Source organism: Nematolebias whitei, chromosome 13 (assembly GCF_014905685.2).
Source record: "Nematolebias whitei isolate Nwh7 chromosome 13, NemWhi1, whole genome shotgun sequence".
NCBI lineage: Eukaryota > Metazoa > Chordata > Actinopteri > Cyprinodontiformes > Rivulidae > Nematolebias > Nematolebias whitei.
The window spans coordinates 17,472,807-17,487,941 of record NC_056510.1 but is presented as its reverse complement, the minus strand read 5'-3'; the positions used below and the strand labels follow the sequence as shown (position 1 = coordinate 17,487,941).

The 15,135-nt window shown below is 39.3% G+C and overlaps 1 protein-coding gene across 1 annotated transcript in view; it reads right to left on the bottom strand.

Annotated features, from left to right (window-relative positions):
- Positions 1-15,135, bottom strand: part of si:ch211-39i22.1 (cell surface glycoprotein 1) — a 23,121-nt gene that overhangs the window by 7,603 nt on the left and 383 nt on the right. The window contains exons 2-6 of the mRNA XM_037686382.1: positions 8,568-8,662; positions 6,658-7,027; positions 5,527-5,627; positions 5,344-5,419; positions 110-142 (exon numbers count right to left, since the gene is read on the bottom strand). Of these exons, the coding sequence (XP_037542310.1) occupies positions 110-142; positions 5,344-5,419; positions 5,527-5,627; positions 6,658-7,027; positions 8,568-8,662 (675 nt within the window). The remainder of the gene's footprint in view (positions 1-109; positions 143-5,343; positions 5,420-5,526; positions 5,628-6,657; positions 7,028-8,567; positions 8,663-15,135) is intronic.

The following is a 15,135-nucleotide window of genomic DNA, read 5'->3' as shown; positions in this document are numbered from 1 at the left end:
ATAGTATGCATATGCTTGGTGCATGTTGTTTTGTGTAGCTGTGAATCTTGGCTTCAAAAAAGCAGAACTTTATAAAACAGAATAGAAATATGTATAAATACGAGCTTACCTGCATTAACTTTTGGTCCGAGCTTCACCTCAACTGTAGGAAGAGTTAAAACAAACAGTGTTACACATTGGATTAAAACATCCCGTATTACGTTCACCTTCTATAATGAGCGACACAACAGCAAGATCACATTCTGTTTAGTTACATGGAGAATTATATATGTGTTTTTATTTTATTTCTTTTGGAAAAGAGCAACGTAAGATTAAACATATTCTGTATATATCTATAGTTAGTTAAAATATCAAGTAAGCCTGTCATGATAACAAATTGTGCTGGGCGATTGTCTCAGAAATTATTGCAATAAAGATAATGTTTGAAATTTGACAATAATAAGTAATTATTGTCAAATTTAAGAATAAATGTTGGTAATTAGTTTTGTGTGTAGTACCTTTTTTGACCACTCGATGGCAGTATGAAACTGTTTGAACTGAAGGATGGATAGTGAGGGAGCGAGCAGCATGTCTGTTTAAGAAAATGGGAGGGATGACCCCTTGATGTGACATGGGCTGTCTCTCGTTAATGTTTTTCGGTTCTCAAATGGGTGGACGTTTGGTATGGTTTGAGCTCTTTAACATAGCATTCGTCACACAAAACTTTTAATTAAAAAAACAATAAACAAGTTGGCAGCTTCTTTTTGCAGAGAAAAATAACTTTTTAGATGAAGGCACGGGTTTCAACCGTGATTTTTTGGAGTTTTGACAAGACAGAGATTTTTTCCCCCCGAGGTCGTCCTGTTAGCTTAGCTCGTAGCTTAGCTTCTCAGCTTAACTGCTTTTAACGACCCAAAAAATGCGGTTAAAATGGATTTTAAAGAAAAGAAAAAGGGAAGCATCAGTGAAGAACACCGGAGGTGAGCCTTTTTATCATCCAGTGTCTTCAGTAGAAAGAGAGAGAGAGACACGAAAAAAAATGATAAAGCTGATAAATGAAAAAGAGGTCAATAATTTTAATTTATCGTGTGATTAATTTATTTATTGTTTATCGCAACAGGGCAAATGTAAAGAGATCATTTCTTATCAGGTTATAAAATACCAAGAATGTGGCACAAACAGATGCTTTGTCTTTTAGGAACTAATCACATTTACATTTACATAACTGCATCAGATCATAGTCTTTGTTTAAACACAATATGAGGAGGACCAATCATTTCAAAAAGATTTTAGCTAAATAAACTTGAAACAACCATTGGTACTTTTGTTGTATCTAAAACTTCTTACACAAAACCCTCCTGGGAATTCCCCTGTCACACGTGAACATGACAAAGTTACCAGAATCCGGATATGATCGCTTGCCACTGTGTCTCAGACGATATGAAGTTGTTTGATTTATCTGTGATCTAGCAATAGAAAATACTCCAGAGTGGTGACTAGGAGAGGTACATACCATACATACAGAACACACACAAAAAAAGTATGAAAATTACAGTTCTTTTTTTTTTTTGCCTGAAGGTAGTGTTAGCAGACAAGCTTGACAAATTATAGATCAGGATGACTGTTCTTGAAATGACATTGATGTATGTACTTTATCGTACATGCAACAGTTACTTAATTGCGAGATTGAAAAAAATGCAAGCAATCAGGAAAAGGGGGTAAGCTGTAAACGTTCCTCACTGTACATTCATCAGACAATTATCTAATCTGGGTAAACACATGGGACTAAACAGACATTATCTGGATTTTATTCTGGGGAAAATTTGACTGTGGTCTGTTGCTGCTTTTGTTGTGTTAACCAAAACTCCAGGAGATTATCAGTCAGATTCTCTGAAGGATTTGGAAAACTGCTGGGGGTAGATTTTTCTCATGTAAAACAAACTCAAAGGATGAAACATTCACTAGTATTACTCCATCAGTTATGCATAGAAGCTATGTTGTTTCTAATGCTCTTGATACAACTTTCCTATAAGAAAGTATTTGCTTCTTATTAGAATAAAGTCTGAATATCGTTAGCATCAGCAGGGAAGTGTGCATTGTTGGATTTAGCTGTGTAACTTCCAAAGAAGCTTTCAGAGAAAGGCGTGTTGTTGTCAAAGTCCTGTGGAAAAATCAAACCTTCTAGAAAGATTACTTCCTTCTTAAACTGGAGATGGGGAAGAGGGGATATTTTACAAACAAGTTTTAACAGTTTTCACGCATAAATGACATGAATACATATTGTCAGATTACAAATTTACAGTTTCAGCCTTTTCTTTGAGTTTGTGGCCTTAACTCAACAAATTAAGGAGCAGCTGGAATCTTCTAGAATTTGCAAGACCACAATCCCAAAAGAAGCAATACTCCCAGTCTCCAAACCATCTGTTTGTGGCAGAAATACAAAAGTTTGGACTTATTGTCTCCATACTGGCATTTAAAAACTGGTTTTAGGATTGACCCCAGCCAATAATGGCAGGTCCCATTTTCGGAGAATTGTCAGACATTGGTCAAGATTTGCCTGAGACTCTGAAACTTTTGATAAATGCTGCATCCGATATCTAACTGTCTGTCTATGTGTATGTGTGCACATGTGTGTGTTTTAAAGGCCTGTCCTTTCCAAAAGTATTTTTATAGACACTAAACCATCTGGCACATCCAGTTAGGACAGATCCTGTTTGCCAAACTGTAACTTCATAGAGCCGTGAGCTACTGTTGTTCAATGTCTCTCTGTCATTATCCATCAGAACAGGGAGGAATACATGCCGTTACATTTGTTCATACAACACGTTTCCATTCAGCAGCACAACCGACTGCATTTTCTAAACAGACCGACTCCTTCTGAGTAAAACTGTTATTACTTAAATATAAGCGAGTAACTTCTTGGAGTCATTTTCTTATTTTATCTTGGGGTGCTGAATAACTTTTGATTAGTCAGTATCTTATCATTCAACCTTTATTTATACAAGTTAATCCCATTGAGCCTCGGGAACTCATTTACAAGAGAGACCTGGATCAGCAGCAGGCAGAGTATAAATACACAAAAAGCCTGATCAGTGATAAAAGTCATAGTTATTCATAATGGTATCAACAAAATAAACATTTAAAACAACTCAAACCTAAACGTTTAAAATGGTAGATGCTATTGTTTGTACTTTTATAGTACATTACAATTGTTTAGAGAGTTGGTTATTTAGTTTCAATTATCTCACATAAACAACGTTTAATACTAATTATTCATAATTACATGTACTGTACTGTACCCGTGACCCAAAATGGAAGAAGCGGGTAAAAGATAATGGATGGATGTACTGTATATATGTACTGAACCCCATACAGTTTGCTGCACAGAGCCTACACGCACCTGGACAGGGCAGGCATCAATATAAGAGTCATGTTCTTTGACTTCAGTGCTTTTAACACCATAAGACCTGGTCTACTCTGCAGTAAGCTCCAGGACATGCAGGTGAATGACTCGCTGGCCACCTGGATCAGAGACTACCTCACAGGTCGACGACAGTATGGGAGGCTGCAGAACACCACCTCAGACACCATACTGAGCAGCACAGGGGCTCCTCAGAGGACGGTCCTCTCACTGTTTCTGTTCACAGTCTACACCTCGGACTTCAGGTACAACTCACAATCCTGCCATCTGCAGAAGTTCTTGATGACTCTGCCATTGTGGGCTGCATCACTGGTGACCAGGAAGCTGAATACAGAGGTGTGGTAGACAGAACCACCTACATACAACTCAACGCTGGAAAAACTAAAGAGCTGCAGGTGGACTACAGAAAGAAGATCCCCTCCCCAACTCTATCAACATCAAGGGGACTAAGGTGGAGATTGTGGACTGATACAAGTACCTGGGGGTCCACCTAACTGGACTGGAAAGCTAACATCAATGCTCTCTACAAGAAAGCGCAGAATCGCCTTTTTCATCTGAGGAGACTCGGGTCCTTTAACGTCCTTTAACGTCTGCAGGACCATGCTGCAGATGTTTTACCACTCGGTGGTCTCCAGCATCTTCTTCTATACTGTGGTGTTCTGGGGCAGCAGGGTGAAGAAAGCTGATGCCAACAGACTTGATAAACTCATCAAGAGAGCTGGCTCAGTTCTGGGAGTGGACCTGCAGTCTCTGACAGAGGTGTCTGAGCAGAGGATGCTGAGGAAACTGCTCCAGATCCTGAACAACATGTCACACCCCCTGCATGACGCCCTGGCCTCTTACCGCAACACATTCAGTCGTAGACTGAGACCTGAGGTGCTCCACAGAACGCCATAGGAAGTCCTTCCTCCCTGTGACTATCAAACTTTTCAACTCCTCCCCCTTTCTACACATAGGACAATAAAATTAATCCTGCGCTACAATAAACATTTTAATGTTTCTGTCTGCACCTGACATGTTTTAGACCTTAATTGTTGGTATTTTTATATTCTCTGTTATTTTGTATATTGTCTGTTGTTCTTTTATATCTTGTGTGATTCCATGTGTTACTCTGACAACAATTTCCTGCAGGATCAACAAAGTTCTATCTTGTCTTTCTTACCACAACCAAACTTGAGACCATATAAAACAAACATTAACTATTACTTTAAAGGCTGGCCTTCAATAATAACCTTTAATGTTTGTAATTCTTTATTGTCACATTTTCAAAGGTAACAGTGGTGATTAACAATCAAATTTAAATAAAGACTCAGAAGGTTATTAAAGTTTTTGAACAAGTTTGATTGTCTGAAGTTTGGCCATTAGTCAAATGCTTTTTTTTAACATTGCCATAGAAGCGCCGTTTTTCTGAAAGACAGCTAACAAAGGGATTCCCCTTGTTTCCAAGCACAAAGCACTTTATGACAAATGATGCAACGTATTCAGGAGTAACTGGATACAAACACTGGTGACCTTATTTTAATGTGCGGTTCTCGTGTCGCCAGCAGGAAATCTATCTGGACCAATGATAGTTTTACAGCTCTTGTATCAGCAGCTGAAGTTTGATTATATTGGTCAAACATTTAGTTTAGATTTTTTTTTTTTAATGAAAGAACCTCAAAAAAGGAAAAGACCTAAAACCCAGCCACACTTTTTTTTTTTGCCTCATCTGGCGAACATCTCCAATACATGTAATAATAAAACCCACCAAACTCAGCATGAATTCCTTTATTTTGTAACTGTCTTTTTTAAAATGTAAAATTAAATTAAACTAAATACATATGTTTATTAAAATAATGGACATTTTGTTTGAATGCCTATGGGTATTGCCATCTAAATTTCAAAATTTGGGGTGGACCCATATTTTTCCTCAACATGTGTGGTCCAATGTGTACAAATCTCACCTTCAGACTCCAGAATAAATGGAAGTGTTGTTTGCTCATCTTTGGGTTCAGGTGTGGTTTTCTCATCTCCTCCAATCTATTGAAGACACACCATACAAACATAAACACGAATAAAATGTTACCTCATGTGATAAAGCAACCTCCAATTAAATGCTTGTTGGAGTTTCTTGAATGGCTACTGACCGTTTCTTGATCAGTGGGTACCACAGTGGTTAAGAGAACTTCCTTCTCTGCATTTTGTGTTGTCTGCACAAGTTCTGCATCAACGACACCTGAACCAGCACCTAGTCATGGAAAGGGGAGTTTTAGGAGATTTAAAATACTGTTGACCTCAAATTGACCTAAACATTTTATAGCATTAAGAATAAAAAAAAAAAAAAAGTTTTAGGTACCTATTGTTGACAAAATTAGGCTTAGAAATGGTCAAACATTTTGTGGTAAAGAGATTTTGGAGTGCAGGTCTGATACTAAGCGGGGCCTTAGCAAGATCTATACACTGCTCATACCATGAGACCAGTCTGGACTCCCTTAACTGAAATGGGAAACAGACTTGGATGAATACAAATCAGACTCAATCTGGAGGAGGATCATTGAGAACATTTACTCATCTTCAATCTGTCTGAGACATGCTGTAATTCAATTCAAGGTAGTGCACTGTGGCTGCACTGGTCCAAAGACAAGAAGTCCAAGATCAAAGTTGACCTGGACCCCGCATGTAATCGCTGTAAACAAACTCCAGCTATGCTCTTACACACATTCTGATCTTGTCTCAAACTGCAGACCTATTGGCAATCTATTTTTGATACCTACTCTGGGATATGTGGAAAAACTGGACACCCATCACTCATCTTACTGTGTGGAGTGGTCCCTGTGGATATGTCCTTCAGTAAGTATGAGAGGGATGTGACTGCTTTTGGCTCTCTTCTAGCCAGAAGACTTGTTTTGTGCAGATGGAAGGATCCACACACCCCAGCATTTGTTCACTGGATTAAAAAAAGTTATGTATCATGTTCATCTAGAAAAAATAAATAAAATAGATATACCCTGAAAGGTTCTGTTAAGAAATTTTGCGACACATGGCAGCCTTTTGTGTTGTATGTGGAAAACATGTCAATGCCTGTTTCAGACATTTATGTATGTGTGGCTGATCTGGTGTGGGTGGGGTGGGGTGGGAGGGTTTTGTTACGCTCTTTTTCCTTTTTTTCTTTTTTTGTGTCTGTTCAAAAAACAAAAAAGCTCACTAAAAAGACTTTGATTTAAAAAAAAAAAGGTCAGTCATCAAAAATAGTTATGTTTGGTTGTTATTTTGATTACCTTGTGTTGTTAGAATTGTCTCTGCCCCAGTCGTCAAAATTAGTGAGTCAGGAGTTGGAGGCTCTGTTTCTGTGTCTCCTTCTGAGGGCATTGGTTCGAGCTCTGGTGCAGGAGTTGTTTCTGCATCTTTGGGTAAATCTGCTTCAGGATCTGCTGCAGGGGTTACTGCTTCTGGGTCTTCTTCTACGGAGGCTTCTGTTGCTTCATTTGAACCTTCCCCGTCTCCTCCTGCCTCTGTTGGTTCTTCATCCGCTGAAGGAGGGTCTTCTGGATCTGAAGGCGCAGAAGGCTCGACTTCATCTACACTGGCTTCAGGACCAGCTTCTGGCTCTGGCTCTGGCTCTGGCTCACCCTCATCTTGTGGTGCTTCCTGTATTTAACAAAAAAAAAAATTGTACAACTAGAGACAGATATTAAAAGTGTAAATCTGCTTCACAACTTTGTCTGGTTAAACTGTGGAAAATTGTTTGTGTGGTAAAAAAAAGTTCTAACAATCATGTCTGACACTGGGATCAATGCAGTCACATAAACTGGTTTGATGATCCAACAGCGATCCTCAGTCCTGGTCCTCAAGGGCCACTATCCTGCATGTTTTAGATGTTTCTCTGCTTCAACATGCCTGATGTGAATGAATGAGTGATTAATAGGCTTCTGAAAAACTCGAAGACCTGCTGAAGAGCAGGGGAATAACTAATAGCATGTAGAGTAGTGGCCCTCGAGGAGCAGGACTGAGGACCGCAGGGTTTCAAAAGACTCGTGAATAATCAGACAGGAGAGATAGAAGTCAGATTAGTTTGTGGCAAAACATGTTTTTTTTCTTCTTCTTTTAACATTTTGTTAATGATCTCATCTTGACTCGTTAGCCAAAGATTGTGTCCTCCACTTGGAATGTCTTCTGCCATTCAGAATATCGATCAGCTGTTGTTTGATGCGAGCAAAATGTTGCAGCATCACATTAAACTCACAATTCTGAACTATGTCGCTAAGAGCTGTGAGCTCACTGGGCATATAACTCTGTCCATTAAATCTCTGATGACAACTTGGTTTATTGTGAATTTATGATCTTAGACTTATGAGAAAAAAAAAATCTAAACAAGTTAACAATAAATAAAATTATTAACGCAAAATAATCAATAATTCAATTCAGTTCAGCTTATTTATATAGTGCCAAGTCACAACAGAAGTCATCTCAGAGCACTGAACAGAAACATTCATGTATAAAAATAATAATTTAACATTATTTATCGGAGGAGCAGACTGTTTTGAGTTTGACTCCATCACAGAACTCTCATTTTGAGCAAGCATGAAGGCGACAGTGGAAAGGAAACACTCTGCAATGAGGAAGAAACCTTTAGCAGAACCAGGCTCAAGTCAAGCAGCCATCTGCTTTGACCGGCTGGGTTTGGTAGGAACAGATGCACAATGGCAGGTCAAGAATCAAATGTTAAGATAAAATAGTATCAAATGAAAACTATTCAATTTTAACAATTCATTTAAGGAAATGAGATCAATTTGCCCTCCAGTAGTCTATGGCAGCATAACAAGCCAACCCTCACTATAGGATTTATCAAAAAGGAAAGTCTTAATCCCAGTCTTAAAACTGGGCAATGTGTCATCCCTACATACAGAAACTGGAAGTTGGTTCCACAAGAGAGGAGCCTGATAACTGAAAGATCTTCCTCCCATTCTGTTTTTGGAAACTCTAGGAACCACGAGTAAACCTGCAGTTTGAGAGTGAAGTGCTCTGTTAGTAAAATATGGAACAATACAAGATGGAGCTAGGTTGTTGAGAGCTTTGTAGGTTGGAAGTAAGATTTTAAATTAAATTCTGAATTTGACATAATTCAAATAATAATAATAAAATAATCTATAAAGTAATACATAAAAATAAATATATGTTTATGACTTACAGTAGCTGCAATTTCATCCTCGGCGCCAGCATCAGGGTCTCCTTCGACCGCTGCTTCTTCTGGTACGACATCCAGTGCTTCTTCAGCCGCATCATCTGTGGTAACATCATGACGACAAAGTTGTGAAGAAAAATGGAGCTTCCATTATTGAAAAGTACAAACATACAAGAAGAGCTACTCACAAAAACTCAATCGTTGTAGAAGCAAAAGGAGGAAGACCACATAACTCTTTTATTCATAGTGAACAAACTAAAAGCAGAAATTACAATTTATTTTGATATAGCATTTTATGTTGAGTTCCTATTACTTTCTAACACGACACACACATGCTTTGAGCCACACCCTGTCCTTGACTGATCCCTGATGTTACGATAACGTCAATCCCATCGGACCTGCGCCAGCATTAAATGAAGCCTCGGCCTGTGTTGCAGCTCCACACTAATGAAAAAGTAAAATGAAGCAGGTGTGCACTTCTTCATTGTGTGTTGGAAGTGTGTGTTAGCTGAGTGTGCTTGAGATGCTGCTGAGACATTCCCCTGTTTCACGTGAGTGCTCTTTAAGATGAGTTCAGCAGCCTTGTTCCAGATCATTCAGTGCCCCCCCCCCCCCCTTAAAATGTTGTAAATACTTTCACTTGACTAAAACACTTAGAGTTTAATGTTGTTGCTCTTTTTCTGCGTGGACTTTTCTGTTAATGGGTAGAAAAAGTGTGAGAACAGGTGGGAACGAGGCCAAAACGCCTCCAAGAGGAGAAAATTAAAATCGTTTCGTTATCGGAAGGTAGCAGATGCTCAATACTGTTTTTGTTTTTTTTAATTAGTCTGGCATAAAAAATGTGTTTTTATCCACAATTACTACATTCAGAGCTGAGTGAATACTCAAAGGGACACTCTGGTTGCCAAGTGAGATCGTATCAGAGTTAGTGAAGCCTCGAGGGAAACCAGCATGAACAGTATCTAAAGTATTTCTATCTCACCATAAATCCTCTGCAAGGCTAAATGCACTGGTGACACCCCGATGCTTAATTCTCAGAAACATCTTTACAAAGGAAAAAAACCAAAACATGCACACATTTCACATGAGAGTGACTCTCCACTCATCCACACACAAACATGCATATGCTGGCACACAGCTGCGCGGTGACTGACGTTAATTTAATAAGGCGCCCTTTGATCCACTCACTTCCTGTCTCGTTTTTAAGCTAAGTGTCACTCCACCTTTGCATCCAAGCTAAACATTAGTGAGAGCCCTTAATGAATCACACCGAGTCAGGCACGAATGGGTGTGCCTGAATCAACTTCTTCATAACTTTTGTGGAATTCATCGCCTTAATCAAAGTCGTACTGTGGCGTGCGTTTCCACACAACGAGATGGAGCGACGTTAAGATGAACTAGATGTGATTTGGCGCTCTGCAGATTGAAGATTAGTGACAGAGACCGAGTTAAGCTTCGAAACGTGTGAACCAAAACTGGTCACGTCAGAGTGGGATTTCTGCTGATGTGCGTCCGTGAGTGGCAACACATGTAGCTCGTTGGAACGGCAGTGAATGTGGAAACCAGTGGGGATGTTTTCTCACAGACTTGCACTTACATGCATGCGATTGGGGAGGGAGGTAATGTTGAGCTCATGCAACTCCTCCAGCTCTGTGTGAGTGCGTGAAGGCCTGTACAAGCTCAGGGAGGAAAACTCCTCCTGCATGCAAACTCTTTCTGTTGCTCCATGGAACATTCTGTTCTCATTTATTGCTTAAGCTAACTTTACTACTAGCACACAAACATGCACGGTTATAAACTCATCGAGCTCCGTCTCCTTCACTTCTAACATGAAAACAACAGCGTTTGCACACAAGTTTGCATTCCCTCTCGGAGGAAGTGGCGTCCTGTTTTGCATTAACGCAGCAGTGAAAGCCCCTCTCCCTCCTTCCTTTCCTTTTTCTTTCACCTTGTTTTTTCAGTTTCTACTTTAACTTTTTTTTGCTCCCTTTCTTTCATTGCCACAACTTTCCCCTGAGGCTGATGAGTCATCTGTGTCTCTAACATGACTGCATGCTTTTGTACGCAAACGCACATCTCGGCGCTGCTAAACAGTTAAAAGGGTCCCCTGAGGCCAAACTCCTAAGTTAAACCATGTGACTCTTCCATACAGACTGTGGAGCTGACCATGTGATTCGCAGTCAAACACACTGTGCTTTTTATGATCGGCAAACACTTTGATCAAATAAACACAGAGCCTTCTGAGCTGAGCAGTTTTTGTAACATTTTGAGGAGAAATCAGCAGCCAGTGAGCCCAAACTGGAAACAATGGCCGCCTCAGATGGATCACGTCTGCCCATCAGCTCTCTGACGACCGCTTCCCATCTCTTTAGTTGGTACACAAACCAAAGGGCAAGCTTAGGATGTTGAAATTAATCTGTCGAGATTTTTCCAAATTAAAGTTCAGTGGGTAGAATGTAAAACCATCAAGTGGCAAAGTTAGGGAAACTGCGCCTTGCTGGTTTTGGGCCAGAGAAGACACGGACCCTGCAACAAAGTGGACAAGGAAGAAAAAGCCCAGTGGGGAAACTGAACTCGCTGCTTCTTTTCAAGTAGAATGTAGGATAAAATTTTCCACAAAGATTTTTGTTAAAATGTATTTTTCAATAAATTCAAGTAATATATTAACTTATTTTGAACCCTTGTTACATGCAATATAAACACTGCTCCAAAAAGCAAATATGTCACCTTTTTTTTTTTAGATATAATATTTGAAATTAAAATCTGATTAATGAAATAATGGATCCCAATTAAGTAATCAACAAACTGGCAGCTCTTGCACTCATCAAATAAATGTTTCAGGGCTTTTTTGATGCCAATGCTGATCAGAAGTAAATAAAGGGTCGACAAAGAGAAAAAGATGCTGGAGGTTGAATCAGGAATGTTTAGAAGCAAACTGGATTATATATGAAACATAATGTCCAGAGGCCAGCCATGTGTGGATGTTACTGTAATTTCTAGGATTATGTTGACTTTTGTCAATAAAAGTTGTAATAATATCAATCATTTTGCTGTCAGGACTCTTTAAGTTATAATAATTTTGGGATTTTTGTTTGATTATTCATGACATTGATTATAAAAACCACATATACTGTATTAAATGGTTCATGAGCCTTAGTATTTTGGGATTTAAACTAGTGTTTTTGTTTTTTTAAACAAAACAAAGGAGTATGGTAAAAAAAAAAAAATTTAAACATTTACACTCAGTGTTTTATTAAACATGGGGGAAAAATCTATGGAAAATGACACTTTTGGGAGATCAGTTACCCGAATATCAATTTAAAAAGGGAACACGAGATTACAAAGATGGTTTTGTTTTGCATTATCATGTTTTACCGTTTACAAATATACTCTCATCTGCCTGTCATGAAGTATTGTTTTAGAGGATTAAAACCAATCTTCCCCTTTTGTTTACTTCCTACCTCTATTCCAACATTTTGCACATTCAGGTCATATGTACATTATAATATTTGATTTGAATTATTTCAATGTAGTATGTTGGGTATTATACTTAATTACCTTCTTAAAACATAAAACAATGGCAAAACTAGGATTGCATTTCTCAGTTATAACAATAAATTGTTTCAACAGACATTCAAATCTGGTTTAGTGAATACTAATACATTGCATGTTTCATATTGTCACAAATGATTAGATTTACACTCTTTATTTGGGCATGTTTTTGTCTCATCCGTTTGCATTTAAAAAATCTTTCATTCATGGGTTGTCTCCGGTGACTATGACAGCCCCCCACCCCCCCAAGACCATAAACATGCATGTGAATTGGTAACTCTTACTCTAAACTGTCCCTGTGCGTGGATGTTACTTATGACTGATTGTCCATCTTGTTTGTCTCTATGTGGCTCTGGGATGGACTGGCAACATGTCCAGAGTGTCCCCCACCTCTTCAATGACCACAGGACAGAGGCACCAGCTCCCACTGACCCTGAGAAGGTTAAAGAAAATGGATGGATCCTGCAACAACCAATGGTATATTGACCTCTTGAATGTTGTGTCTATGGTGGTTTTAAGGTGTAAATGAACAACATTTGAAAAAAAAAAAAAAGAATTACATTTGACAAAACACAACAAAAATAATAAAAACACAACAACATTTGAAAAAAAAAATTTACCTTAAGCCAAAGCGGAAGTGGCCAAAGTGGCAGTGGCCAAAGTAGAAGTAACCGGAATCAAATTTGAAAAAACGGAATTACATTAAGCCAAAGCAGAAGTGGCCAAAGCGGAAGTGGCCAGAATCACATTTGAAATAACAGAATCACATTAAGCCAAACCGGAAGTGGTCATTTTTCAAATGTGACTCCAGCCACTTCCGCTTTGGCTTAATGTATTTTCTTTTTATGTGATTCCGACCACTTCCGGTTTGGCCACTTCTGCTTTGGCTTAATGTAATTCAGTTTTTTTGTTTTGTTTTTCAAATGTGATTCCGGCCACTTCTGGTTTGGCCACTTCCACTTTGGCTTAATGTAATTCTGTTTTTTCATATGTAATTCTGTTTTTTCCAATGTATTTCCATTTTTTCCCAAATGTGATTTCGTCCGCTTCCGCTTTGGCCACTTCCGCTTTGGCCACTTCCACTTTGGCTTAAAGTAATTCCATTTTATCAAACGTAATACCGTTTTTTCAAATTGTTTTCAAATGTTGTTAATTTACACCTTATGGCCACCACAGGTGTCCCAAGTTGCGACCAGTAACTTTTTGTGACTAACATTGAATTAGGGGCCAAGACGTGGTAGGGAATTTGAGTTTGGCCTTTCCCCAGCACTATTTATCTGGCGTACTGAATGGTTTTGTATGTTATTACGTGCATTTAAATAAGAAAGAAGCTGGAAGTGAATACAAACCCTCCAGGCAGCAAACTACCAGAGCTAAGGCGTGTTCTCAAAGCAGAAAAAAAATGAATGGAACTTCATTTTCTCATTCTTATAGTTCCTGCATGATCGTGTGAGATCACCTGAGTGTAACTCGTTCATTCACCTACATACTGTACATGTGATCTCACACCTCAGACTCGCAACTCTTTGTGCAGCCATGTCAGATGACATCTCCACAACATTGTTCTCCCACGTTTGCGTGTGTGCGTGGGTGAAACCCCAAACATGCCCCTATGGGGAGAAAAAGTGAGAGCTGTGTGTGTTTGTGCGCCAGTGTGTTTCACTTACCCACCAAAGGCATGATTTATGTGTCAGCAGTTGAAGGTGTAAACACAGACAAGTCAACGCACACACGGCGCACATCCCTCAGCTCCTTTTATTCACGTGTTTACCTTTCAGACACAACTGTTTTGCAGTCGACTTATTCACACACAAATTCATAAAGCTTTTCTGTACTTCCATATGTTCTGTACATAAAAGCTGCAGCACACTCCACCCTCTCACACACACACTGAGGGCCCTGGAGGAATGGAAGGTGCTGAAACTAGTTGCGTGTTGGGTGTTGTCTACAGCTGGAGCAGGATCTGGTTACGAGCACTCCCTCTCCTCCACGTTCAGAACTCGGCACAAACCGCCACACTGATGTTCTGATAAGCAACTGACCCGGCACCTCATCCCTGCAAAGTGTTGCCGTAAACTCAACGTGCAAGCAAGTCAGTGAACACACCCACAGAGGATTGCAGTGTGTCGGGGCATCAAAGTTTACTGATGGAAAATGGAACATAAAAAAAAGTTGTGATTGTGGGTTAAAAAAAAAAGAGGAAAGAAAATGATTTGTATGGAACAGCATTTGTGCAAATCTGCTACCTCATGGTTTGTCTTCTAAAAAAAAAAAAAAAGAACCAGTAGAGTGAGATTATAATTTACATCCAAGCACGCTAACGCTCAACTGAATGTGTTTGCATAATGATAAAGGCCTTTGCGTTCTTCTTTATTCTATCTCTTTGTGTTCCCTCCCAATAAGCTCTAACATTTAGCCTTTATCTTCCCCCAGCAACTCCCCTCATATTTCCCCTCAGTTTATGTGTTTTTCCTTCTCCATGTGAGGCTTATTGCATATTGGAGCAATCTGAAATCATTGCATGAGCCACAGGGAAGGGCAAAGGCTCATGGACCAGCCAAGGAGGAAGAAGGAGACGGGGAGAGCGCAAAAACGACAAATAAAAGACACCTGGAGGGAGAAAGGAAAGAGACGAGGGCGAGTTAGTCACACAAACGAGAAGCAAGCAGATACAAACGAAAAGATGGAGAGAATTACTGGGTCCACCACCACACCCCTTTCTGGACCAAGACCTGAGAGACACGACCACATTACAGAGCGTGACATATCTCTGTCAGTGATGAAGTCTGAGGTGAAAAGAGACCAATTATGATGAAGATGATAAAGAGCTTTTCACTGAGCCAATCAGACGGTAATTAATACAAGCAGAATGCAGCTGGAACTAAACTGAGGCTGGCAAAAGAGATGAGAGACTGCAGTCACACAGACAGGAGCGAGAAAAGACTAAAAACTGACGAAAGATAGATATATATATAATAGATAGATAGATAGATAGATAGATAGATAGATAGATAGATAGATA